Here is a 22,818-nt window from a genome sequence, read left to right on the forward strand (position 1 = left end):
CGATCTTGTTCAGGGAGTTCAACTTGACGATGATACAACTTTGTATACTCTACATTTCGCGGATGACCACCAAGTCGTAGTAGCAGCGGATAAGGAAGATTTAGAATTCATGGCGAGACGGTTATTTCAAACATATGAAGAGTGGGGCCTTTCTGTAAATAGAAACGAAACGCAATACTTATGCATCGGGACTGAAGTAGAAGATCTAATAGTTAACGAACAAGAAACAATCAAGAACTGTGAGGAATATGTATATTTGGGAACAACCATCAACAAGAGTGGACGCACCGAAAAAGAGATAGAGCAAAGGATCGTGAAAGGAAAAAGGGTGATTGGATGCCTAAACCCGATGCCATGGGCTATGGTCAAAAGAACTATCTAATCCAGCGATACTCGACCTTTTTCTTTCCTGGGCCACATAGTAGCTATTGCCACAGCTTTCGGTCCGCAATCAAGATGAAGTAGTATACAGGGTGTTTCATTGGGAAACGGAAATACTTGCATGGTGAATAGGGGTAAATGAAGCGGTTCTAGACATACTAAATTTATTGCTCCACCGACTTTATAACCGAGTTACAGGGTTCATCAATTTTGCCCATTTCTGTCTGGACCCATAACTTTAGAATTACCTTGTATATTTTTTTGATATTTGGTACACATATGTCACATTTAGAACCCAACTACTAATCACAAGAAAAATCCAGGTCCGGATTAAAAAAATTATAAATCCATTGTGACCTTGAAACAGACAACTTTTTTCGCAGACAATTCAATGACTTTAATTTTGAAATTATGTTGAAATTTTTAAGAACTCGAACTTTCAAAACAAAAATTCTGATATATTTCAAAATTAATGTCATTAAATTATCTGCGAAAAACATTGAAGCCAGCAATTAAACTTAGTTTTTGTGCTCTTTTGAAATGTGCAGAAGAATTTTGAAAATTTTAATATACAGGATGTTGTTACAAGGTCACAATTTTTATAAAATTTTTTTTTTTGTTAATCCGGACCTGAATTTTTCTTGTGATTACTAAATGGGTCGTTGCAATGGAGTTAATAAGTATTGACTATTTTTAAAATGAGTAGTTGTTCATTAACTTTAATAATTTATAATTAAAAGTTAATACTACCTTGCTTTTTAATCAGAGTCCTTAAAAATTTCAATATAATTTAAAATGAAAGTCATTAAATTGTCTGCCTCACGCCCAAACACGCCTCAAACACATCGGCACACTATTAAATAATTAGAGAAAACACGTGAAATTTGACAAATAATTTGATCACAGGGCCCTTTAGTTAGCCTTCGGGCCGCATAAAAAACGATAGAGGGCCGCAGGTTGAGTATCACTGATCTAATCCAAGAAAACATCTTATCTTTAACTCCATCTTTAAAAGTATAGTGGAACTCCATCTATGGATGCGAAACATGGCAACTTACTAAATCCCTGGAACGAAGCCTACTTGCAATGGAAATGGACTTCTGGAGAAGATCGGCTAGAAAATCAAGGTTTGAAAGAATACAAAATGACCAAATCAAAAATATGATGGAAGTGAAGTCAACCATCATAGACGAAATTCAAAGGAGACAACTAATTTGGTATGGCCATGTAGAAAGAATGGGCGACGACAGACTGCCAAAACAAATTCTAAAATGGACGCCAAGGGAAAGAAGGAAGAGAGGAAGGCCGAAACAATCCTGGCTAGGCGGCATTCAGAAGGCAATGTCGGAAAGGAATCTTCACCCTGGCGAATGGAACGATCGACGAAGCTGGAAACTGGGAACCGGAAGGCGAAGAACGCTATAAATATCCGGGATAATAAAAAAAAAACGATTTTTGCACGAAATTTTTTGCACAAAAAAGGGCGAAAATCAACATATTTATTATTGTTAAATAAAAAATAAGCATAAAACAAAAAATATATCGACAGCGTTACCTGAAGGAATGTCTAAAGAAAATATATACAAATTTCCAGGTGGGTCGGTCAAGTAGTTTTTAAGTTACAATTTGAAGGCAGTTTTGAGGAAAAAGCGTTTAAAGTATTGTCAACTTTTATTTTCAATTTCTTTTTTGTCTGTCAAATCGTAAAATGATGCAGACCGGAATATCTTTTTGAATCACGGAGTAATTTTCAAAAGAAAATGAGAACAGCTGTTGACCGTTTTTCATTACGTTCGAGCGTGCTGACGCGAACCTGCTGCAAAGGGAGTCGAAGATAGGGATATTCAACACTATCTCCCTACCTTCGACTCGCTTTGCAGCATCTTCGCGCCAGCGCGCTTGAGCGTAGTGAGAAACGGTCAACAGCTGTTTTCATATTCTTTTGTAAATTACCCCGTGATTCAAACACATATTCCGGTGTGCATCACTTTAAGATTTGACAGACAAAAAAAATTGAAAATAAAAGTTGACAATACTTTAAAGGCGTTTTTCTCAAAACTGCTTTTTTCAAAGCCTGTAGACATTGTAACTCAAAAACTACTTGACCAACTCATCTGAAATTTTGTACATATTTTCTTTAGACATTCCTTGAGGTAACGCTGTTGAGATATTTTTTGTTTTATGCTTATATTTTGTCTAACAATAATAAATATATTCATTTTCACCCTTTTTTCTGTAAAAAATTTCGTTGTTTTGACTTCTGAGTGATACTAAAAGTCAAAGATAATTAAAACTAAAAGAAACTTGACAGCGTTACCCCGAGAAACTCATAAACTAATAAAATATTTTTGAATTTTTTGTCTACCATGATCCAATTATAAATTCTGATGTCCACCGCAAAATTCATTGTTTTTTTGAGGTGTCTTTAAAAATTTGCCACCGTTGGCTATTTTTCAATATCTATTCTTAATTTTTTTTTGAATATTCGTTGAGTTATATGTAATATGCAAATTTAATTTAAAAATAAAATTATTCTCTCATACTTTCAAAAAAAAATTCACAAAAATGTGCTTAAAATGTTGATTTCAACCCCTACCCCTTAAGGATAGTTTCTACCCCTACCCCTTTCAACCCCTTAAGGATAGCTATGACACGATTTTGATAGGCAACCCAAGCTGGTTGTGTTTGTCTATGTATGAAATTTAATAAAAAAAATGTTTCATCCGGCAAGCAGATGAGTACATTTCGACCTCCTATTCGGATCCCGTACTATGTAAAACGATATTGGGCAAAGAAATTTGAAGACTATTGAAAATTGGAATAAGTGTTCTCAACTCACAGTCGCTTTTGGTACAGTTTGTCAAACGTAGGAACAAGTTTGACAAACTACAAGGCATCGATAAGTTATGTTAGGTGGGTTGCTTTTCTCTTTAAAGGTACCGGATTCCTGTTGCCCATAGAAGGCATGTTAAACTCGCAGAAATATAGGTCATATTAAAATATTTCAAATACAAAAGCATAGTATGTCGGTTCGCTAAACTCAGACACAACTGGCTAGTGATTTTAGTAAGTAATTTTGCCACTTTGGTAAAATTGGCAAAAAAATAATTACTAAATAGTTAATAATTACTAAATAGTTAGTAATTTTGCCAATTTTTACAAAATTAACAAAAAAAAACACAAAAATTACAGACGAAAATCACTAGCCAGTTGTGTCTGAGTTTAGCGAACCGACATATAAACCGGATTGAAAATCTGTGGACACTTAGGGCCGGTTGTTCGAACGCTAATCAACATTGATCACTATCAAATATTTAATTACTGTCACATCTGTCAATGTCAACTTTGGTTGGGTTGCTGAAAACATAGTTAAATATAATTATGAGATTAGTTAGTCAATTAAAATAACAATTATTAACATAATTGATTAACTAATTTCATAATTGTCATCAATAATTATGTTTTCGGCAACCGAACCAAAGTTGACATTGACAGTTGTGACAGTAATTACAGTATTTGATAGTGATCAATGTTGATTAGCGTTCGAACAACCGGCCCTAAAAAGTTAATGATTTAATTCAGCAGCCTCCTCTCAATCAGTTGCCAGAAACCATAGATCGTCGGATGTTGGACGAGGTTCGACCACGATTTTATCTCTATGTCATTGAGGAGAGTAAAATATGTGAAAACTGTGGGGTTTCCTAGGGAATTTTAAAAATTGATGGCATAAGGACTACTGGTGCTCTAATAGTGTTAATTATGACCTAAATATGTAATGCTAATAATAGGTCAGTGTTCGTGATATTTATTCTCCTTCATGCCACTTGAAAGTTTGTTAGTTTTCACGATAAGGAACGTACAACAAAAGGCATAACGGCAAGTGGTAAAAAAGAAAAATTTAACCTTGAAAAAGTGGCGGAACATAAGGAGAATTTGATTTTAAGGAAAACGCACCCTGGTTCAACTCTAAATTTACATTTTTTTGCTTATCTTATATGACATTTTCAGTACACAAAAAGAAAATCGTGGTTGAACTTAGTATTAAAATCCGACGGTCTACCAGCATAAATCAGAAAACTGTAAACACTAGTGATTCTATGCCAAAACGCGTTCAAGAAGATAATAATATAATAGTCAAGATATTCAATCGAATTCTTCTCTTTTCTTTCTCGTTTAATATAAGGTTGATTTGTAAATACACTTCTTTATGTATAATTCAAACATTTATGTACATTTCATACAACAAATTTATTCAAATTAACAATTAAGTGGGTCATCAACTTTCCTGCAAAACTCGTCTTTTAACGTTTTTGAATTCGTTATGTCAGATTTATCTACTATGCTAATATTAACTACATTTCTATACACATCCCACAAAACCGTTATAATAGACAAATAGACCAACGGATTTTTTCAACTTGACTAAAAATGATTCACTGTCGACCATGTTTAACGTAAGTTTGTTTTTGTGAACCATGAATGATTCATTCAATTTGGCTAGCCAGATAAAGCTTTCGCCTACGACACTGATGTGCGTTGTGATGTTGCTTCTGAAACTTACATAACCCAATTTTAGCATGTCGGCAATGTAAATAAACTAAAAATTGTAGTAACAGATGGCACGAATCGTTTTCAACAACAGTTATACAGATACAAATCAAAAGTGAAATTTTTTTCTTAATAAATCTTCCTTCTGATTTTTACACTCCTCAATACATAAAATGAGGTTCAATAGAAAAAAAACCTATTAGCGCTTATTTAAGATAGGCCAGATTTTTGGTTAATTATTTCGTTCTTTATTAAAATGTTATGGTATCTAATTTAGTTGGCGCTTAAAAATAAAATTAGTTCACAAAAAATAAGATTTATGATAATTTGTGATTTTTCGATAAGCATCTTCAACCTTTACTTTTGATTTTAAAGAACTTCCAAAGAACAATCTTACTAAGGCTTCTACGACATCAATATTCTATTCCGCTCGGTGATTTCAAAGAAAAACCATGGATAATCAAAAGTTTTATATGGTTTTTGGATAGATGTTATGGTAGATAAATATTTTGACGAAAAACGATAATACTTATGACTTTACTCTTTTATTTGAAATGAAAGAATGGAAGAACTGCAAAATAGAAATAGACTAAGATGGGCAGGCCACGTGGTACGAAGTATTGACGACAGACTGATTAGCAATGTGTTTTGAGAAAGACCAGATGGTAGCTACGGCCAAGAAAAAGGTGAAAATATGCAGTCAGAGAAGACCTTGAGAAGATGGAAGTGAGACCATGGGAAATTTCATAGGAACGGAACCATTGGAAGACAAAAGGACTCACGAAGAGTTGTAATAAAAAGCCAAAAATGATGATGATGGTGATGATGATGTGGTCATTGTTCATCATTTCCAGCTTTCGTGTTTTATGGTGGGCTATACAGGTTTTTGAAGTCTCAATCTTATATTTGCTGGCTTCTGTTCATTTCTAGTAATTTATTACAGTTCTATTACAATATTGGCTAATAACATATAATGTTAGAAAGACTAATAACATATAATGTCAGAAAAGAAAACATTGCAACTAATGTATCAACTATACAGATGACCAGTGTAGTAGAACAGAAAACTCACATTTATTGAAAAGTAAATTGGTTTAGGTTCAAATATTTCAAAAAATCAGAGTAGCTATATCACGGTAGGCACTCATGGTAATTTAGATTCATTGAACTAAATTGGTACTTACGATAAAATATTAAATTTTCCTTACTTTTGGTTTTAATACGTATAACATCGAATGTGAATGGAATGTCATGACAAAACTTACCAAGGGACCTGACTAAGTTCCATTGTATTTTTAAAAAAAATGTGTTTGGGCAGAACCAATACACCATTTATTTAACCTATCACTAACATCAGAGATATTTCCCGATTTCTGGAAATCTAGTTTTTTAAAACCAATTTTCAATTCTGGTCAGAAAGATAAAGCTGAAAATTACCGTGCAGTTTGTATACGGTCAGAGTTACCAAAACTATTAGATTTTTTTGTAAATAGAATGTTAAGTTTTGATTGTAAAAACAAGGTAAATCCACAGTTACAAATCTCGTGTATTATTCAAATTTTATCATTAACTCGTTGGAGTCTGGTCCTCAGGTCGATTCAATCTATGCTGATTTTTCAAAAGCTTTCGATATAGTCCTGTCGCCAGGGGGGGTACAACGGCCTCCTTAATTCAGATGGACTTACCCAAGTTTTTTTATATATTTTGACCCGCAGAATACGAATTTTTTGGGTAACAGTTGATCCGGATGTCGATAAGATTGTTATAGACAAAGAACTTGAGGAATTACATAACAGCGATTTCTCGCAAAACAAAACATCTTTTTGTATTTTTTGGGTCATTTTAAGCAAAAAATATTCCTACAAGTTTTTTCGTAGAATGCATAGTTTTCGAGATAACCGCGGTTGAACTTTCAAAAAATCGAAAAATTGTAAATTTTAAACCCGAATAACTTTTGATTAAAAAATAAAGTAGCAATTCTGCTTACCGCATTTGAAAGTTTAAGTCAAATTATATCGGTTTTGATTATTTGCATTGCTAAAAATTTATTATTTTATTGTTAAACAAAGCTGTAAACTGTAGTAAACACCTAGTATGTGAGTGATGTTTTCTATGATTTCTCATTTAAAATCGAACGAGTAGGTAGAGTAGCTACAAGTGCAAGCGAGGCAATTTATACGTAGCATGCGTTAAAACGCATGTATTAGGCACGGGAAACCTATGTGTTTATAGATTAGTTTAACAATAAAAAAATTAATTTTTAGCAATGCAAATAATCAAAACCGATATAATTTGACTTAAACTTTCAAATGCGGTAAGCAGAATTGCTACTTTATTTTTTAATCAAAAGTTATTCGGGTTCAAAAATTGCAATTTTTCGATTTTTTGAAAGTTCAACCGCGGTTATCTCGAAAACTATGCATTCTACGAAAAAACTTGTAGGAATATTTTTTGCTTAAAATGACCCAAAAAATACAAAAATATGTTTTGTTTTGCGAGAAATCACTGTTATGTAATTCCTCAAGTTCTTTGTCTATAACAATCTTATCGACATCCGGATCAACTGTTACCCAAAAAATTCGTATTCTACGGGTAAAAATATATAAAAAAAACTTGGGTAAGTCCATCTGAATTAAGGAGGCCGTTGTACCCCCCCTGGCGACAGGACTAATAGGGTCAATCATGAGATCTTGATTGCCAAACTTTGTGGCTATGGCATTAGCGATAACATCTCAAATTGGATTAAACATTATTTGTCTAATCGTTCTCAAATGGTTAAATATGGTAGTTTTTTGGCAAAATAAATTTATATAACATCAGGTGTTCCACAAGGTTCTCATTTGGGTCCACTGCTTTTTAATATATTTGTTAACGATTTACAAACAGTAATTAACTCAGACCAATTTCTCTTATTCGCTGATGACATAAAAATCTTTAGATTTATTGCTTGCCTCTCTGATTGTGAATGTTTGCAGTTGTCCTTAAATAATTTTTCACGTTGGTGTGAAGTAAATGTTTTAAACTTAAATCTAAAAAAATGTTTTAAAATCACGTTTAGTAAAACGCAGGCTTCTTTTAATAATAATTACTAGTGATGTAACGAATATTCGTATTCGCATTCGCATTCGCGAATATTCGCATGTTTTTGCCTATTCGCATTCGCATCCGCATTCGCGAAATTTGTGCGAATGTTTTGCGAATATTAAAACCAGAAAAAAAATAATTTTAAGATAATATTAGGTTAATAAAATCAAAATCTATTCACTTCTCATCTTTTTTTATTAAGAAAAGGTAACTTAACCTCAAACATGCAGCTACTCTCAAATGGAAATATGCAGGACACAACAGCAGACAAAGATACGGAAGATGGAACAAAGTCAACAAAGCGATAACTCACTGGAGACCTTGGGACTACAAAAGAGGAAGGGCAGACCACAGCCGAGATGGTCGAATAACCTAAAAAGATCAGGCCATATAATGACCAGATCGACAGCATTAGCACTGAACCGAGAAGAGTGGAAAAATAAGGGGGAGCCTACGTTCAACTTTGGACAAATGAATGGCAATAGATAGATAGAACTTAACCTTGTATAATCACATTATCAGCATTCACTTTTTTTATTATTTGGTATTATGTAATAAAGCTTAACATTCAGATTGATTTACACTAAATATCAATTAACTTTTCATTATAAATTTAGTAAACATTACAAAAATAGAAACAAATTTAAAAAAAACTGAATATTCGCATTCGCATCCGCATTCGCGAATGTCGGTAGCAGATATTCGCATTCGCATTCGTATTCGCGAATGTTCAAAAAATGACATTCGTTACATCACTAATAATTACACACTTAATGGTACTGTTCTGCAAGAGATACATCAGGTACGGGATTTGGGTATAACAGTGGATATAAAACTGAACTTTAATGATCATATTAATGACATAACTTCACGTGCCCTTAAAATGTTAGGATTTATCCAGAGAAATTCAAAGGACTGTTCAGTTTTTACGTTTAAAATATTATACTGTTCGCTAGTGCGATCAATTATAGAATACTACTGTATTATATGGTGTCCTTTTATAATACCCAGAAAACTCAATTAGAAAAAGTTCAAAACGGATTTTTAAGGATATGTGGTTATAAAATGGGTTTAAGACGTGGAGATTATAATTACAGTTATATTATTAATCAACTTAAAATGAACAAATTAGAGACAAGAAGAGCTGAATTCGAATTATATTTTTTACATAAGCTTCTAAATGGATTTATTAATTGCCCTAAAATTTTGGGTTTAACCTCATTTAATATACCTATGCGAAGAATCCGTAATTCTGATCTGTTTTTGTAGATTTCCATTCTACTAATTATGGACTTAATGAAGTTATTTCTAGGATGTTACGTACGGCGAACAATTACCAAACAGATTTAGAATTATTTAATACTTCAACTCCATCATTTAAAAAACAGGTTAAAAAAACTGTTGTAGCCTAGCTTTATGTATCTTACTGTATTTTATACATATTGTACAAAAACTGAAAAAGGGTTTAGCCCGTCAATAAATAAATAAATAAATAAAAATATTAAACAAATCGAGTAATATGTAGTTGGTTCGAAATAAAAATGTGTGTTTAAAAGGGTATGCAATAAATAGATTAATTTATACTTTGAAGTTATTTCGGTTCCATTGAAGACCTGTACTATGTAAATATAGGCAGGAAATACGTATACCAGAGATTAGACGTGGGGTGAGACAGGGATGCGTATTATCGCCAATTCTTCTTAATGCCTACTCGGAAGACATCCTAAAAAAAGGGGCGAAACAGCTGGAATAAAGGTAAATGGAGTGCCCATTAATAACATTAGATATGCGGATAACACGACACTGTCATCTTAGCCGAAAATATTGATCTTCAGAGACTGGCGAACAGAATAGTATGGCAAGAATACGGTCTAACAATGAACGTTCAAGAAGACAAAATTTATGAGAATATCTAAAACTCAAAGAAATAACTAGAATCTCCTCATAAACGTAACCAATGTCGAACGAGTAGACCAATACGCATATCTTGAAATAATGATCAACTCCACAACGTATTACATCCAGGAAATTGAAATTATAATAGAAAAGGCTAGAGCAAATTTAAAAAAACTGAGGAGAGTACTCTGCACCAGAGATTTGAACATATAGCTAAGAGTTAGGTTCACTAGACTAGTGATGTTGAAAAAGTAACTATTCGTTACAAAGTACTCGTTACTTACGAATACCGAAAGCAACGATTACTATATAGAGAGGCAAATCGTTACTTTGATTACTCTGATTACTTCGTACCAATCCTATCAGAGCGAGTACCTATTTGAGTATTGTATCTACAATCGCTTGATATCGGAATCGGACCGGTACTCCACGAGTGTTCGGTATCAGTACACTTAACTAAAATTTTATCTATGAAGGGCGAAGGCTATGGACAGTTTTACAGGAACACAGGGCGCTGAGAAGTAGCTGAAACAGAGGGAGGTAAATCATTTAACAAAACATGCACCCAGAAACAGATGTCTATACGATAAAATACGATTTGTCGAGTTAGATAATTCACAGATGTTTGTTCCTTTGAAAATAAAAATGCAACACATTAGATTTTAATAACAAATACTTATCAGGCCTAGAAAAAAATTAGTTGATTGGTTGACTTACCTGTTAAGGAGGGACAATCATAATTGTCCTATCTTGCATTTCGAACATTTGTACGCTCCCCCATTGATTCTTTTGAACCCACCCATGTCTTGTGCGATAAAAATGAAATAAAAAAAACAGTGATGCGCGCACGTCACGTGTCAAGAAGCTTGATAATCTTCTGTTTTCTTCTTCTGCTTTTTTAAACTGTGATCAGTGGCCCGAAAATACCACTACCATAAGTACAAATGTTCGAAATGTAATGTGAAGGACAATACCTAGTTTAGATTGACTGGAAAAAATGTAGAAATGATAATATTTCTAGACTATGATCATCAACTTTAATTTTACATGTTGGCATTGTTTTTATTAGACCAGGGCATTTAACACTAAAAACACAGGAATAAATATATTTTTAAATATAGTAGGTACATAGAGACTTGCAACTTTTTGCATTGTATTTAGGATTAGGGTGACGTCTGGAAAAAAATCTACAATAGAAAATTGGGTAGAAATGAATTATTACATTTTAAAGTGTAGTATAAAACGCATCGAAAAATGCATAAACATGTTAAATCAGTATATTAAGTGCCAGATTTTCTTATTTCGGGGTATTTGGGGTCACTGAACACGAATATGCAATCAGAACCGACCTCCGAAGCACCTGGGTGCCCAGGGTTACTGCTAAGGTACGTCATCTAGAGTTTCGAGGGTTTGTTTTTTGGCACATAATTGATGCAAACAGAATACTCGAGATTATTGATATTGTGGAGCAGCAATGACAGAACAATTAACAACATTAATTATTAACAAAATCATAAAATACAATAAAATACCGGAAGAATGGAGAACAAGCGAATTAATTCTACTATTCAAAAAAGAAACATGAAAAGAAGGAACTTTCTTTTTTTTCTTTTCATTATTTTTTATCTTATACGAAATACTGAGAAATGCGATTATCGATATGATTACCGGTACTCAAATACAAAAGTAATCATATTAATCAAAATATCCTACTAATACAAAGTATGTACTGAGAAATGTGATTCTCCATATGATTGCCGGTACTCAAATACAAAAGTAACAAAAGTACCTAATCGAAGTAATTAAAGTAACGAATACTGTAAATGATTACTTTATACAAAAGTAACGATTTGTAACGATTACTCGAAAGTAACGATAATCAACATCACTACACTAGACTCTTCGTTTTCTCCACTATGTTTTATGGAATGGAAGCTTTGACCTTGAATCAATGAAAAAACTGGAATCACTCGTGTTGTGGGTGTATAGCAGAATTCTGAAAATATCATGGACAGAACACGTCACAAACAAAGATGTTCTGAAAAAGATGAATGAAGAAATGGAAGTCTTAAATACAATCAAAACCAGAAAATTGGAATATCTCGGAAATATTACACGTGGAGAGAGATACAACTTGCTCCAACTCATTACGCAGGGAAATATCCAAGGAAAAAGAAGCATAGGGAGATGTAGAATATCATGGGTCTAGGACATTTCGCCGTCGCCATTTCGCCGTCACCGTTTCGCCGTCGAGCCATTTCGCCGTCGCCGTTTCGCCGTCGAGCCATTTCGCCGTCGCCATTTCGTTGTTAGCATTCGTACTTATAATTTCGGGATGATCATTACTTGTCTATAAGTTTTGAATGGTTTTCGAACGATTATATACTATCACTTTTGCATAATGAAGTTTTTTATTTTTGATGCAGTAAAAACAATTGAAATTGAAATCTGTAAATATTTTATTTTTCAGACGAAAACAATGTATAGTTGAATACGAAAATATGACTTGGTTTTACTAGCAACATCAGCATTTTATTTACACTGACATTTAGTATAAAAAAAGTTAGTATGTTATCACGTTCTTGCGACATTTAGTATAAATAAAGTTAGTATGTTATCACGTTCTTGTAAACTTAACCAATGCCGGGATGGCGACGGCGAAACGGCCGACGGCGAACTGGCTCGACGGCGAAGTGGCTCGACGGCGAAATAGCGACGGCGAAACGGCGACGGCGAAACGGCGACGGCGAAACGTCCCAGTCCGGAATATCATGGCTGCGCAACCTGAGAAAGTGGTACGGATGTACATTAAATAAACTTCTCAGAGCACCCGTCTCTAAAGTAAGAATAGCTATGATGATTGCCGACCTCCGTAGCGGAGATGGCGCTTAAAGAAAAAGACTAGTAAGTATATACATACACCAAAAATATGAGATAATGTTTAGGATATACTTACCCGTGGTGATAAGACGGAGCTGGCACATCTATGGTGTGTGATGCGGTTCTTTTTCTGTCACCGGCCATATCAGCTAATCGGGCGAAATCGGTATCCTGATCAGCTAGTCGTGCAGACTTTCGTGATTCCAAAAGGCGGACCTCTTCTAGACGTTTTTGTACTTCAAAGGGTGCCTGAAACAAAATAACTTTTTAATAAAAATGTATTTGGAAATAAGATTTTTTGCTTATTATGTATTATTTTTATTTTGGTCAGCAGTTACTATACAGTGCTAGTAAAAAGTCTGTTCCCCCCACGTGTCTTTTGAACGGTTATATAACAGAGACTTGGAGGGAGGAAATAAATGGACGTAGGCTTCTCAACTAGTCATGACAGGTGACGTAATAGTGACAGATGACGTTACAGCGTCACTGTGACCGATAGTTTTAAATGGGACCTTATGGCAAATGATACTTCGTTTGAAAGGTACTGAAAATACCTATTCAATCATACTAATTCTATTTGAGTTTAATCCCATTTTGATGAATAAATTAAATGAATACTAAAATTGTAGTTTCGCATTTAATTAATAAATATTCAAACGTCCGCCTCTGGTTAGACGTCAAAAAGTTGACGTTTTTCAATTACCTAATTATTGTTTTTACGTCAACGTCAACTGTTTTGACAAATCACCAGAGGCGGAAGTTTGAATATTTATTAATTAAATGCGAAACTACAATTTTAATATACCTATTCGATTATACTAATTTTGTTTAGTTTTAAGCTGATTGTGATGAATAAATTAAATAAATACTAAAATTCTAGTTTGGCATTTAATTTATTAAAAATTCAAACGTCCGCCTATAGTTATTTGTCAAAAATGTTAATGTTTTTTAATTCTCTTGTTGTATTTACGTCAACGACAACTTTTTTGACAAATAACCATAGGCGGACGTTGGAATTTTTATTATTTAAATGTCAAACTACAATTTTATACATATTTATTTAGTTTAATCATCAAAATCAACCTAAACCCAGACACAATTAGTATGATTGAATAGGCATTTTCAATACCTTTCAAACGAGGTATCACTTGCCATAAAGTCCCATTTAAAATTATCGGTCACAGTGGCGCAGTAACGTCATCTGTCACTATTACGTCACCTGTTATGACTAGTTGACAAGCCTACGTCCGTTTATTTTCTCCCTCCAAATTTCACTGTTATAAGTATCATCGTTCAAAAGATACGAGGGGGGATCGGACTTTTGACTAGAACTGTATGTATACTGTTATAAGAACTAATATAGAAGTAGGCATCTAAGAGACTTAATAATATTCAGCTCAGCGGGATGCTATTGTTGGAGGTGTAAAATTACATAAACAAGGGATCATTTCATAAAACAAGTAGATCCCTGGTTTATGAAGTTGATGTTCCAGGAGCTATATGTTCTAGTTTGAAAAAAAATTCCCGAAGAGTGTGACTATTTGTAAAATAATTAGGCCTGGATACAGCGTACCAAAAAAAATTTCTATCAATAGCAAGCTGAAAATTTGTTAATAGCTGAACGGTGTCTAGTCAGACAAACTTTGATGTGCGGGAACACTGGAACAGGTTACAGGTTTCGAACGTCAGACTACGAAAACGTCCCGTGCATTTTGTCGGACAGAACTTCCAATTGATTTGTTACCCTTTCATTAAACTCTCATGCAAAAATCAGACTGCTATTTACCACTAATATAATTCCTGTCATTTGACATGTTCTACGTGTGTGTCGGATTTATTAAAATGCCCAACATATTTGTCGGACAAACATTTTTTCATATATCAAATAAAGTCTGCTATTGAATAACTTTAAAAACAACCTGATAGTTTTCATAATCATAAACTTGTCAGGATGACACGTTCCTCAATTAAAATCACGTTCCACAATTAAAACTTCCCCTATTCCAGTGTTCCCATACATCAAAGTTTGTACGACTAGACACCATTAAGCTATTAACAAATTTTCAGCTTGCTATTAATCAACTTTTTTTGGATGCGCGGACCTCGTAAAACCAATATGATAAAGATAAATAACTCGTTGGAACTAAAAAATCCACAATCTGCAATCTGCTGTTTTTTTTTTAACTGCAGAAACTATATTCCTTTCAATCCACTCTGTCTATATTTGTCAGTATTTCTGCTTCTTCTTTATTAATATGAGACACTTCCTAACTTGACCCTAGGACCTTTGTACCCAACATGATTATTTATTTAAACTGCATCAAGAAGTACTGTGCTCTTGATAAAAGTCAAAAGCTTTCTTATAGGGATTAGATATTATGATTATATGGGATTAAGTCAGTTTTGGTAGTGAAGCTTATTATAAGTATGTAGTTGGTTCTCTTAGACTATGGTACCCGTACTGGAGACACTTTATTATCCCATGTCAGATTGTCTGAGCTGTATTTTTGCTTGTTAGTGTTGTTTTTTTATAGATCTTAAAAGTCATATTTCTAAACACGTTATTCCTAATTAATGATCACAGCTGATGATGATAACAGTTTCATTGTTCTTTCTAAGGGATGCTGTTTTACTCCAAATCAATCCTAATTTAGTATCATGGTATCATGGAAAGAACTGCATAGCCTAAATACTACGAGTAATCCCTCTCTTACAACCACTAGATCAGACTAGAATATGACTGTACCTTTTAAAGAGTTAACATGATCTTTAGATAGAAAAACGTGTTTATACAGTTCAAAATTTGATTTTAGTACCACAAAATGAAATCCGCATTCAAAGAATCGTTTGTCGATATTTATTTTGCTTAACTACTTTTTATGATGCATTAAATATTGAATATAGTTGAATACTAAAGATTTCCTTTTAAGATTCAGCTTCCTATCTCATCTTTCCCATCACCTACGATGTGTATATTTTCTCAGACAAGTGCTTGCATGAAATATCTTATAACACACGATACTGCCTTATTTGCAATACACCTACCTAATTTCGTTTAATTTTTGCAATAAATTCGATGACTCTTGTACTTATTTGTGTGTAGGTATTCTCATTTCTGCCATTTTTCTTCCACTTAAGACACCATACAGTACAGAACTGTAAAATAGTCCCACGAGTACATCAAATCCCTCAAATAACAAGCAAACTCTTTAAAACCAACGCTGTAGTGGTAATTAATGCACAAACAGTACATTTTTCGGTATGAACATCGTGTAACATTCATAGCAATGCCAATATAATAGACTAAGAGCCGGGATAGTAAAATTTGCAAACCATTTTAGGCACCGTTCTATAACTTAAATAGTAGAACCCAAAAGAAACGCATGAGCACTATGCCGTCACTTTTCAGTGGCACATGCGTCGACAGTGGCTCATCAAACTTTCCACTTATGGACGGGATAAATAAATTAAAAGGTAACCCCCGGCCCCGTTATAGAGAGGCAAACTGCCCTCACTCCCAGAATTCAATTTTTTACATTCTATGTGATTAAAAAATAAGACTCAGCGCAATTTTAACCCACCACCCCCATCCCCCACCATCAAAAACGTCATTTTCCGTTTTTATTTTTTTAAGTGGGATGCAATCAATTTTAAAATTTCAAAGAATTCAGATGCATTGTTGAGGCTTTTACAGAACATGTCTATTGTTTATAGACCCGTAGGCTGAGTGTACATAACATCAAAAAAAAATTTGAAAAAACTTACAACTTTTTTTTTAAAGATAGCGGCAAGTCTATTTCATATTTTGTGTACTTCATCAAACACTATAATTATAATTTTTTTCAGATTTCTCCGTAAGATTTGCCATCTTCAAAACTACGAAAAACTGTTTTGAGGGGTTTTTGGGGATTTTCCCTATTTTATAGACTTTAAAATAGATCAAATAAAGGTTTTTAGAGGTTATAATATATGAATTGAAAACTAAGTCCTTGAGAACATCCAAAAATGGGTAAAACACGTTCAAACCCCCAAAAATCCGGATTTTAAGGTTGCGAACCTTTGATAAAGTACACAAAATAAAGAAATTAGACCTGCAGCCATCTCCAAAAAAAAGTCATAGGCCTTTTTTGGAACAAAACAATTGTTTTCAGATTATATACAACACGGGTCTATAAAAAATAGAGATGTTTTGTAAAAAACTCAACTATGCGTGTGAAATAAAAACGAAAAATAACGTTTTTGTTGGTGGGGAGAGGGCGGACGTGGGCGGTGGGTTAAAATTGCACAATAATTTTAATCACATAGAATGAAACAAAAATTAATTCTGAGAGTGAGGGCATTTTGCTTGTCTTAACGGGGGCATCCTTTAATTTATTATTTATCCCGTCCATAAGTGAAAAGTTTGATTTCCCACTGCCGACGCATGTGCCACTGCAAAGTGACGGAATCGTGCTCATATGTTTTCTTTTAGGTTATACTATGTAAGTTATGGACTCTTAAGGTCAGTGGCGGATCTAGACATTTGCCTTAAGAGGGAAAATTTGCCTTAGGGGGGGGGGGGAACTTCCAATGAAACACCAACCAAAGGACATAAAAAAGGTAAAACTAAATACATAAAAGACATAAATAATAACTTATATGCATTAAGTTCTCTTAATTTTAATAACTAGCGTGTTTATTGGGTTGAATTTGTCTGTCTGTGGTTTAAGTTTCACGGCAGCTAATACATTTTTATGTTTTAACAATTTTTTTCTTTCATTTTGGACCTTGTTAGGGGCGGAAGTTTTCCTTTTTCCCTCCCCGTAGATCCGTCGCTGCTTAGGGTGCCTAAAATAATTAGCAAATGTTATCTATCCCTATCGGCTCTTAGTCTATAAACTATGGTTCAATTCGTAGGCAGCCGTTTTACTTTATACGGAGCGTCTTCATAAAAGTGTACACAATAAAACAAAGCAAAACCGTGTATATGTGAATTGTAAATAAAGTTAAAAAAGAAAGTTAAAAAAGCAAAACTATAATAATTGAAGGCAGTAACAAATTAGCGAACAATGGTTACAATATAAAACGGAAAGGAGTTAAACAATCGTCTAGTAATACCGTTGTTATTAGTTTAGTAGTAATGAAAAATGATGACAATTGGATATGGTAATATACGGTCGCATTGGATATGGTAATATACGGTATTGGATATGGTCGCATTGGCAACCCTTTCATCATTTGAAAAATGATGAATTTTCCGCAGCCCAAACGGACGAACTTTCAGCAAATTCAAATCGCGTGTTCAGATTAATGTATTTCTTATGCAACTGAGTAAAACTAATAAAGAAAATAACAAAACTATTGATCAGACTGTATTAATTATAGGAGAAAATATGGGTACTGTATTTTCATACTCGACGAAGCTCTTTATAAAGAAGCAAATACATATTGAAGAAAAGTGTGTTAAAGCAATTAAAGGGCTCATAGAGAAATGGGAAGAAGTAATAAATAAGACCAGAGCAGACACCAATCTGAAAAAGGAATAATAACATCCTAAAAATACTAAGACTAATGACTACTAAATACAACCTTCTGGAAAGGTTCGAAGGAGGCAGTAACGAGTGATCTACGTAAGATGGTGGTACAACAATAGAAGATTATTGCAGAAGACCGGCAAAAGTGGAGGAAAATAGTAAACGAGGACAAAACCACTTATATTATTGTAAAGCCAAGAAATCAGAAGACGAACATCCTAAAACTACGATGAGACAATCACAGAAATACTGTTACAATGCCGAAGGTGTTTAGACATGATAAAAGAATGATCGACATTATGTGTCGACAGATATAAGAATATCATTAAATTATTAGGGGTGAATGGTCATAATGACAGGCAATGATGAATGGGACACAGTGTACCGGGAAACAAGTATGACAATATATTCTAAACCGGTATTTGTTCCAAGACTTAGTAAATAGTAAATCATAAAGAAATTTAAATGATATAGGTATCACACTAACACTTACTTGGTGCGTTTAGTTCGGTGATGATGCAATATCATCTATTTACAAACGGAATAATTGCATAAATATCACTGTCTACTGTCTCGAAGCTGAACTTAGCACAACAGCCAGACTAGTACGCAAAAACCTTATGCACTATTTCGCTACCGAATCGACATTTAGACTGACCTTTATCATCGCAAGTTTGAATGATAATTATTATTGTTGCGCAAACCGATATCACTACGTACACAACCAATTTAATTTTTTTACACCAACGCCGGCTTACAATATGTCATTGTCTCCCGGAAAAGTTATATTTTTAGATAAACGTTCGTTATATAATTTAATCATATAATTAATAACGTTAAAAATATCAAAACACATAAGATTACAAAAAGATTATCTAAACTTATAAAATTCTAATGCGACAAATCACGCAGACTGTCCGGTACGGTTTCGATATGTAAACATTGAATGACGTTTAATAAACGTCATATTTTATTTTGTTTATATCTTTTTTTATAACAGCTCAAAAATGACTGAATCAAATTAGCTAATTTTTATTTTTAAAACATTTAAAAATCAAAAGTGTTTCTCATTTGGAAGTGTATTACTGGAGATATTAGATTAGACCGTTTCTATAATTTACCTATGGTATCAGGATAAATCGTTTTTCCCAATTATAGCGCCATCTATCCAAAGTTCGAAAAAATGTCTTGAATAAAAGTTACTTACTTTTACGTAACGAATCTAAATCTGCAAGAAAACTGGGGGTTTCCATTTGAGATTTTAAAGTTACCCCCCACCCCACCTCCAGGGGGTGTAGTGGGGGTTGGTGTTTGGTGTCATTGGATAGATTTTTGAAAATTATTGAACACGTATTTTTCAGTTTTTCGATCCGATGTTTATTTCGCGAAATATTCGACCGTTCCGCTACTTTTGGGACACCCTATATATGTGTATCTTGGTATAAAAAGTGCCTAAGCCATGTTTTTCCACTTTTAACATTTTTGACTTCAGTGGCTTTAAAAAACACATTGGTTTCAATCAAAGACATTATAAGTCTATCTAACCTTCTAAATAGCACATAAACACATAATACGAAATACCTATCTCCACAAAATCTCTTTCAAAATTGGTGCTAGAATCGTTTTCTATCCACCCATTCGTTTTCTTCTATATACTGTTCTATGCCTTTCTTCCATGTTTCTGTAGGCCTTCCTCTTCTTCTTCTATTTATGGGTGTGTAATTTAATGATCTTTTTGGCCATCTTTCCTCTGACATCCTCATAACATGACCATACCATAGCAATTTCTTTGTTTCTATATGGTCAACTGTGGAATATACACTCTTTGTCCGTCGTATTATTTCCTCATTTGATACGTGTTCTAGCATGCTCTACGTAAGTAATCCATTTCCGCTACTTCTATACTTTTTCTTTTCTTTCCTGTGAGTTGCCAACACTCTGCCCCATAAGTTATAATAGGTTCCACAATTGTTCTATAGATTGTTTTAAACTCATTTAGATTTACGTCACTAAAACTGTGGCTAACTTCGGGTCTATTTACTTTATTTATGTTTCCCGTGAAATCCATGCTTCAGGCCTTTTGTTTGATTAAATATGAATTTTTAGAAGTTTCATTAAATTTATGATTATTAAAGTGTATTGCATTAATGCACAAACTTGAATTTTCAACTTCGCAGAGAAAATGTTGAAAAATAGTTTTTATTATTGTAAGTAAATAATGTTTTAAAATTATTTTTAATTATAAACATATTTTCTGTATATGAATTTTCGATATTGTCAAAAATAGAGATATTCTCAAGCACATTTTTTACACACTTCCTATATAACTAATAAAATTTGATATCTGATGGGATATGGTAAAGATCTTCCTTAGACTTCTACAAATATTTCAAAAGTAGCCAAATCAATCCAGTCCTTCTTATACTACAATCACAATAAAGATGCACTAGTAATAAACAAACCAAGACCCGTTGAATGTTATGAGGAGCACTCCCAAATTATAATTTACAATGTATATAAATTGTAAATCCCAAATCATGATTTACAAAGTTTATACATTGTAAATCATGATTCTGGAGTGCTCCATGTAACATTCAACGTGTCTTGGTTGGTTAATTTCTAGTGCATCTTTATTATGATATTAGTATAAAGACAAATAATAGTAAGCAAAAAGAACAGATTTCGAATAAACCCACAGCACAATGTACATAAGATACAAACGTAACAAAAGAATAATAATTTACAAGATTAAGTATATGAACTTTGATAATAGTAATATTTTTATATTAATTTTAATACAATTTGCATTACAAAATAACCATCGGACCTTCTGCTGAGTCTAACATAAACAAGAGTCCACGTGGAAATGAAAAAATCAGAAAAACAGACGTTGTCAAAGAAAAACAGAACTAATACAAGAAATAAAAAAAATACCCGCACTTACAACACTTCCTACATATGCAACCAATACGATAAAATATGCTTCGCAAGTGTTGTTTATCTTCTACGAGATATTCATATTCATTTATTATTACTCCAGCAATAATGATTACTATGTACTAGCTACATGGTAGCACAAAAACTTTTCCAATTGTTTCTACTTGCGCAAAATTATTCAGATAGAAAAAGTCTTTATGTATAAAAGATCAGAATTTGTTAAAATTTAGTTTTTATTTCGAGCGGGTATGATGTACCATACCCGCTAAGTGCCATGTGTTAAGAGATAGGGGATTATGATTCGGTTTTTTATTCCTATTCTCGATTTCTACCGAAACAGGGTATTAACGATAGAAAAAAAAATATAGTGCACTGTAGTACAGTGAGTATAGTCGATTCGCTAATCTGAGACACAACTGTCTACACTACAATCACAATAAAAATACACTATATACAGTTGAGTCCGCGAGTCTTTACCCGTGCGTCATTAATACCTGGCGAGATAAAACACAAACTTTTTATCTAGCATCATTCTCTTCCACGCATGAATTTCATGACAAACCAGCTGCCGTTTGTTATTAAGTAAAAACACATGTTATTTCTATGAACCATCTAGACTCAGTGCTTTGAAAAGAGATAGGTACAAAAAAAGACGATTCGGTATGTTTTCATATTTTAAGCACAATTTGTTTGACGTTTCTGCTTTGTTTATTTTTGTGGCTGTCAGTCAGTTGAATTTTTTGCGGTTTTTGTCTAATTTTTGCGTTTTGAAGTTTCTATATATTACACAAACAGTTGTTTTCACAACTAATTTTATATTGGGCTCTGAAATTTTAAGGTAAATAATTATATTTTGGCAATTAATATTTAAAACATACAAAGCGAACGTCATTCACACAGTAAAGATATTTAAGTGTTTAGATTTCCGTCAAAGTGAATAAAATAACAAAAATAAAATATGTTATTGAATTTTTTTAGAAATTGTTTATTTATTTATTAATCAATAATAATAAAAGAATTTATTAAGCTACTTCAAATGTAGCTGTAATTCTGCACAAAAATTTTGAAGCAAAACTTACATTTGACATTCTATATATTTGATAACGTCAAATTTTAAAATAAAACCCGTAATCGGAACAGTAGCCACTTTCTGTCAGTTGTTGTTACGTGAAATAGATTTCCGACTTATTTCGTATGCTTTAAATGATGACGCACGGGTAAAGACTCGCGGACCCAACTGTAGAAATGAACAAACCAAAACACGTTGAATGTTCGAGGATCACTCCCAAATCGTGATTTGGGAGTGTTCCTCGTGATTGTTTATTTCTAGTGCATCTTTATTGTGATTGTAGTGTAGACAACAGAGGTGTAACCAGGATGATCCTAGGGAGGGGGGGGGGGGGTGGTTACAACTAGTTGATGGTCTCTGGGGGGTATGGAATAGTAATGGTGTTAAGCGTATAGAGCTCAAAGTACATCCAAATGGGGGTGCTATAACCCCCAAAACCACCCCCTGTTACGCCTATGGTAGACAGTTGTGTCTCAGATTAGCGAATCGGCTATAGTAAACAGTGTAGTG

General features: G+C 33.4%; 1 protein-coding gene across 1 annotated transcript in view; it reads right to left on the reverse strand.

The window, feature by feature from the left end:
- Positions 1–22,818, reverse strand: part of LOC114331803 (zinc finger protein 395) — a 343,721-nt gene that overhangs the window by 175,940 nt on the left and 144,963 nt on the right. Inside the window, exon 2 of the mRNA XM_028281470.2 lies at positions 12,866–13,038. Within this exon, the coding sequence (XP_028137271.1) occupies positions 12,866–13,038 (173 nt within the window). The remainder of the gene's footprint in view (positions 1–12,865; positions 13,039–22,818) is intronic.

Source organism: Diabrotica virgifera, chromosome 4 (genome assembly GCF_917563875.1).
Source record: "Diabrotica virgifera virgifera chromosome 4, PGI_DIABVI_V3a".
Taxonomy (NCBI): domain Eukaryota; kingdom Metazoa; phylum Arthropoda; class Insecta; order Coleoptera; family Chrysomelidae; genus Diabrotica; species Diabrotica virgifera.